Raw genomic sequence first — 6,735 nt, 5'->3', positions numbered from 1 at the left:
GCATCGCACTTCATTTATTGACGTGTTTGCATTTTGAAATCAATCCCAATATTTTGATGATTAACTCAATCCCCCTCGTGTGTGAACCTGGCTCCACGGAGCTTTACGGTGACCGATTATTCGCCTTTTTACATATTCATCAATCCCGTCTTTCTCAGTTTTCTCTGTGTGTGTGTGTGTAATGGTGGAGTCGCATCATGAAGCATAAACAGCAGATCACAGAACAGGCAGCAGGGAGGGCAGCCCCCTGACGTCATCGCACATGCGCCGCGGGGGCTTCGGGCTGAATGACTGAGGCGCGTAAGCAGCACCGCTCCTCCTGTTCATGGCGTGAATCGTCGGCAGCGGGAAACTCAGGCGTTTTTTATATTCTACTGCGCTGAAAACGTCGTTCACAGATGGAGGAGGTTGATGTCGAGCCGGCGACCACCGTGAGTAACCGCTGCAGCTCAGTTTGATCCCTTTTTACCGCCACTGGTTAGTAATGCTAACAAGCTAACTGCAGCCGAACAACCTGTCAACGAATCTAAGTTGAACGAACCCGCTCAGTCCTGTAACGGGTGTCAACTACACGAGGAAAAACCTCAGAGATACACGTGAGGCTTAAGAGTAGAATAGATCCAGCCAGGCAACTCGACTAAAACAAAAGACGAGGGCTAAAGTACATTTTAATTTGACAATGAGTCGGGATTTGTGCTCGACTGCAGAAAATCCTGAATGTGAAAGCAACTAGAATTGATTTCCCAAGTCAACCCATGCATTGTAATATGTCTGCTTTCAAATATTACGTCAAAAATCACTATGGAATTTGAAACGAAGTGTTTGAAGAAATCAAATTCCAGGCAGCATTCAAGTGTCATCTTTCCATCAGCTTTTTAAAGTAAGATAAGAAAAGTTCATTCAGTAGTTAGAGCAGCAGGCAAGTCAGAATGAGGTAGACAAGAGAATAAAAAATCTAAAAACACACCTTTTTTTGTAATGGTTTGTATAGAAATGGTATAAAGTAAAGGGCAGTGGCACAGGATGACTGCTCGAGCAAGTAGAAACAAAGTTTGTACACAAGAAACACAAATATGTTAAAGTTATTTTCTGCTAGAAACACTGCAAATAGTATAAGTAGAGTGACATGACCAGTGTTGTAGAGTCTGACAGCCGTGGGAATGAAGGACCCGTGGAAGTGTCCGTCTCACACTGTGGGTGGAGCAGTCTGCTGCTCAAAGAGCTGCTCGGGGCCCCCACAGTGTCGTGTAGGGGCTGAGAGGTGTTGTCCAACATCCTCATCTCAGTGGAATCCAGAGGGCAGTCCACGACCGAGCTGGCTCTCCTCACCAGTTTATTTAGTCTTTTCCCAGTATATTATTAGAGTGTAATGACCCTGTCTCTCTGCAGAATATTCCCGCAGCCAGTCATGGGAAGCACTTGGGATTTGCGTGGGGCCCTGGTGACATCCTTGTGTATGAGACCCTTTACAAAGGTATGTGTCAATACTAACACAGGCTCCCTTTCTATGCTTTTGCTGTGTTTTTCTGATGTTACTTAACATTCATGGCTTTCTCCCCTTGTGTTTGCAGGTAGTGCCGGGTCGGCTGCTTGTCCTTTCATCCACGAGGTCAGGAAAGACGAGGACATATATTCCCCTATTCTGCGCAAACTCTTCAACGAGTCACACCACATCTTTGTTGGCCTGCAGACGATTAGAGAAGACCTGCCGAGCAAGAACAAAAAACCTCAGTAAGTCTTCTAGTCTTTTGCACTGCATTGGTACCAAGTGACATAATTAAATTAAATTCAAACAACTTTAATTTATCCCAGAAGGGCAATTTAGTTTGGCAGTCTACCAATCACAAAAATACCTAAACAAAACAAACACAATCAGCAGCAGCATTCAAACATCAACATCCACGTGCCAGTGTTAACAGATTGTAGCAAGGTCACGGTAACTGGAAATGATAAGTGACTGCACAAACATGTGTCTTTCTTACTTTACAGGTTTGTCAGCATCAGTAAAAACTACAGATCTGTGATACGAGCATGTATGGAAGAACTTCAGCAAGTTGCAGGTGAGAATTCTGAAATATAACCTCGACGCTTTAATCCCACTGAAGACCAGTGTGATCTCTCAGGGACAGTCAAATTTACCCCTTTGTCTTTTCTGCAGTTTCTACAAAAGATGCTCAAGTAGCAACACAATATGGAAATCAGGTATGTACTGCTGTTGTGTACATCTGTGCTGCTACATGCAAGCACAGATTTTTTTACTTAAATCTCCTTTTGGATTGTTTTGCTTTATAGTGACACTGTCATAACCTCAGTTTTGTTGTGTCCCAGGTGTCCATTCTGTTGGCCATAGAGCTGATCTGGAATCTGTGTGAAGTGCTTTTCATCGACGCAGCTCCTGGTTAGAGTTTGACTTTCTGCTTGTTGTTAATATCCCCTCCTTATGTTTTGTAATAAATGTTATTGTGATTATGAAAATATATCATTGAAAGAAGTGCATGTGTGTCTGTAGCGGGTTCCCTGTTGCTCCACCTTCTGGACTGGGTGAGGTTACACAAGGCTGATGTGGATGAGAAGGCCAGAGAAGTTCTGCAGAGTGAGAGCCCTGCTGAACACCACGACTACTGGGATGTGGTAGGTGCAGCACATACATGTCTTTTTAAAACTTGCAATAACATATATCTGATGTAGAGGTCCATGTGAAATCTCAGTTATCACATTTGTGTGTGTGTCTGTGTTGTGCAGGTGGTGAGTTATGTGCTGCAGGGCAGGTTGGACGAAGCCAGACACATGCTGGTGAAGCAGGCCACCCTACAGCCTGCTGCTAGAAAAATGTACAAGCTGATGGACACTCTGCTCAGCAAGATGCCCTTCTACAATGTAAGTTACAGTTTTAATGTATCCTCCGAATGACTGATTGCAGGGCTATTGCAATTTAAACAACATGTCGGCTCATTAACCAAACTATGGTGACTTTCACCTCTGAACTCTCTCAGCCTGGTGGCAACCAGACGTTGACAGAGTTTGATGTGAAGTGGAGACACTGGCATGAGGAGGTGGACCGCTGCCTGCAGGACAGCTCTTTTGCCAGCAACCAACACCTGGAGACCATCTGTAAGGTCAGTGACCTCTCTGTGTATCTGTAGTAATCTATACATGCTACTGGAGCTCCCATTCTCAGGTATTTGCAATGCCCTGTGTTGCATTTTATTCATTTAAAGTGATTGCAGAGTTTCTAAATCTTAAAATAATAATCCAACACCTCTTTTTTAGATCTTAGTTGGGGATGAAGACACTTTGCTTGCACACAAGGAGTTGCTGAGCACCTGGTACCACTTCCTGGTTACGAGGCTGCTGTTCTGCCACCCCACAGTCAAGCCCACTGAGTTACATTACTCTGCACAGGTACGCAACACTAACTGCTGCTGCACCAGTGAACATTCAAATGCTCTGCCACCTCATTCTTTTTATTCATCTTGTTTGTGTATTTTACAGTCGTGCATGACCATGTTTCTGGACCCGAGGAGCGTCCCAGAGCCCCTGGATAGCATTTTACTAGCAGCCTTTGAGTTTGACATCCATCAGGTCATCAAGGACTGCAGGTAAGACAATTTATAGTTTCTAAAATAACTGGGCATTATTATTTGAAGAAAGACTTTGTCTGTTATGTTTTATGTGTTTACTTTACTTACTGTATTTCCTTTAAAGGTAAACAAAACCACAATTTTCCAATATGTCACTTTTGCACACGCCTGTACTTCCCTACAGTCTGTGGTGTGTTAACCTTTCATCACACTTCCCCCGTTTCTCCTCCCTGTGTCTCCAGCATTGCTCTCAACAACTGGTGGTTTGTGGCCCATTTGACAGATCTGCTGGATCACTGCAAACTCCTGCAGTCTCACAATCTACAGTAAGCACTCTGTTTGGCCCCGTTTGTACTTGAATGCACTTTATTTCCGTGAACATTAACCATATCCTTCTGGTGTGTGTTCAGCTTTGGCTCCAACTTGAGAGAGTTTCTCCTGTTGGAATATGCGTCCGGCCTCTTCACTCATCACAGGTATGTGTGGTTGTCTGATGAGTACTTTCATTTCAATGGTGTCGGTGGCATCATGCTGTTATGATGACCCTATATGATGTTTGTTTGTGTGTTAAGTCTTTGGCAGTTGGCGGTGGATTACTTTGACCACTGTCCAGAGTTTGGTCGCGTCTACCTGGAGCTGCAGATTGAGCGTGTTCCTGTCGACACTGAGCGCAAAGCCCTTAAGGTGCTCAGGATCTGTGAGCAAAGGCAAATGTCCGAGCAAGGTACCACTTTGCACATTCTCTATCCACCTGTGTTACACAAACGCAGATGAAGACCTTGATTCAACCTTCAATGTTTTGTCTTCACTCAGTGCGGAGTATCTGTAAGATCATGGCTATGCGAGCTCTGAGGAACAACCGACTGGGCTCGGCTCTCTCCTGGAGCATCAGGGCCAAGGATGCTGCCTTTGCCACTCTCATTTCAGAGAGGTTAGTTCCCTTAACGATACTTATTCTTCAAGAGGTTTATCCACACTCTGAATAGTTGTTCTGGAACCTTGAGGAGAATAATCTTAAAAGACCACCAGTAGTGAAGAGGGTTAGTCAGATAACTCTTAAGAACTGGATGATGAAATATTGATATGTTCTACCGGATAAGTTACAAATACAGATAAGTTAGTATCAAGTAAGCATCATGTTCATAAATCCAATCTGAAGTGGTCAGAGCATCATCTCATTGTTCAAGTGGTTTATATGTGTGTCTTTGTGTCAGGTTCTTACAGGATTACTGCGCCAAAGGGACGTTCTCTGATCTTGACCTGATAGACAACTTGGGCCCAGCAATGCTGCTCAGCGACAGGCTCACTTTCCTTGGTATGGACAAGAAACACACACACACACACACACACACACACACACACACACACACACACACACACACACACACTGCAGCATCGGTAGCCCTCCTCCACTTGAACAGGTCTCTAGAGCGCTCTCACAACTTGAATTCACATATCAATATAAATATTTTCAGTGAGGGCAGATTGTGACTTGCACAGCTTCTCTTATCATCTGTCTCAGGCTGTCACATGAGACTAAGACTCACAAACATGTGTACACACACACAGAGATATAAATAAAGCTTAAAGCAGCAGCATGTGACTGTGTTTTACTGGAGGAAACAAAGTGAAAAGAGCCTAATCATAAAAAAATAAAATCTAGAGCACATTTAAATAAACGTTAGTTAACTACTGAACCATTAGCTTGTAAAAAGATTTCCATATTCATTAAGAAGTTAAATGAATCATGTGTTTCATTCAAGTCTCTTTGTAGAGAATCAGTGACGTCTAAAGCACTTTGGGAAGAGCCAAGACAAATTACAGTTTAGTAAAAAGTAGATTAGCTGTAAACAAGAGACGGAACAATTCGTAATTCACACAGATCAAAGGTAACATGATGCCGTTATCAAACTCTCACTGGTGATCAGAAACCTTTAACATGAATCACTGTCTGAAAACATTGCCCTCTTTCTATTCTCAGGAAAGTACCGCGAGTTCCACAAGCTGTACGGAGAGAAGCGCTTCAGGGAGGCGGCCAAGCTGCTCCTCTCCCTCATGACGGCAAAGATCGCCCCCCGCAGCTTCTGGATGACTCTGCTGACTGACGCCCTGCCGCTGCTCGAGCAGAAAGAGGTCAGTGGATTTGGATTCTAATAGTTTTCATTCTAATGATGATGTAGGAGAATATTAATGGTTTGCTGGAGATACAGTTAAACATAAGGCATTTTGAAATATGCTATTTTATCACACATCAATGAGACAACAAATAAAAATATGAAATTAAGGATTAATGTCAGTATTAGTCAATTGTTTGGTTCGTAAAACCGTAAAATAAATCCAAATCTATTCTGTTTACTGTCTTAGGAGTAGCAGCCAGTATTCATATTTCAGAAGCTGGAAATAGAGATTATTCAATTATGTTGACTAATTGAAAAACAACTTAAACGATGAATTGAATAAATCAAAAATAGTGGCTGATTCATGTTCTGTAAAACTCTAATCTAATTGTCATCAGCACAATTTCATTCATGTTGTTCCAAACAGAAACAAAGTGTCGACTATTGTCGTGTTGCAGATTTTATCGTCATGCGACAAACTTGTTTTTCTGTTAGATGTGGGGACACAGGAAGAAGGTTGTTCTGTGGTCTGAAATAAAAGATGTCTTTGTTGTTTATTTTAGGTGATCTTCTCCGCGGACCAAACCTACGAGCTGATGTTCTGTTTAGAGGAGCTGACCTCCTCATTGAACAGCGCACCTCCCAGCACCGACAGAACCATGCAGGTATGTATCTCCTCACAAAGACGGTTCCAATTAGAGTGAACAGCATTGGACCAATGGCTCATTTATGCTCCTGCTCTACATCCACCATACAAGGATTTGCTGCAATATTAAAGACGTACTATTTACTCCTCCTCTGATTCGAGTGTGTGTGTGTTTTCAGGAGGAAGACATTGAGCTGACCAAGGTGGAGCTCCTGAGACTCGCTCTGGCCAGGAACCTGGCCATGGCTATCGTCAAAGAGGGAACTGTGGAAACATGAGTGGTGACATTAAAGAGGAAGGCTCTTCGTTTGCATTTTTTTTGTACTGTATATAAAATTCAAGTAATCCAACCGTACTCTTTGATAATAAAACTTTAAATGATTTTCATTCA

At 42.9% G+C, this 6,735-nt stretch overlaps 1 protein-coding gene across 1 annotated transcript; it reads left to right on the top strand.

The window, feature by feature from the left end:
- Positions 1-229: 229 nt before the first annotated feature.
- On the top strand, positions 230-6,724 carry nup85 (nucleoporin 85). The gene is made up of 19 exons (XM_034594455.1): positions 230-431; positions 1,390-1,474; positions 1,572-1,731; positions 1,990-2,060; positions 2,159-2,202; positions 2,329-2,398; positions 2,510-2,631; positions 2,743-2,877; positions 2,994-3,116; positions 3,271-3,402; positions 3,493-3,599; positions 3,824-3,907; positions 3,992-4,057; positions 4,154-4,305; positions 4,395-4,512; positions 4,796-4,896; positions 5,563-5,714; positions 6,262-6,363; positions 6,524-6,724. The coding sequence occupies exons 1-19, from the start codon at positions 399-401 to the stop codon at positions 6,620-6,622; spliced, it is 1,956 nt and encodes a 651-aa protein (XP_034450346.1). The 5' UTR covers positions 230-398; the 3' UTR covers positions 6,623-6,724.
- Positions 6,725-6,735: the final 11 nt, after the last annotated feature.

The sequence above is a fragment of the Hippoglossus hippoglossus genome, chromosome 8 (genome assembly GCF_009819705.1).
Source record: "Hippoglossus hippoglossus isolate fHipHip1 chromosome 8, fHipHip1.pri, whole genome shotgun sequence".
In the NCBI taxonomy this organism is placed as follows: domain Eukaryota; kingdom Metazoa; phylum Chordata; class Actinopteri; order Pleuronectiformes; family Pleuronectidae; genus Hippoglossus; species Hippoglossus hippoglossus.
This window is presented reverse-complemented; position numbering and strand designations above follow the sequence as displayed.

Coding starts and splice junctions, on each gene's coding strand:
- nup85 (XM_034594455.1), top strand. CDS start 399: ATGGAGGAGGTTGATGTCGAGCCGGCGACCACC. Junction 3,117..3,270: donor ACCTGGAGACCATCTGTAAG/GTCAGTGACCTC, acceptor CCTCTTTTTTAG/ATCTTAGTTGGGGATGAAGA. Junction 5,715..6,261: donor CGCTGCTCGAGCAGAAAGAG/GTCAGTGGATTT, acceptor TGTTTATTTTAG/GTGATCTTCTCCGCGGACCA.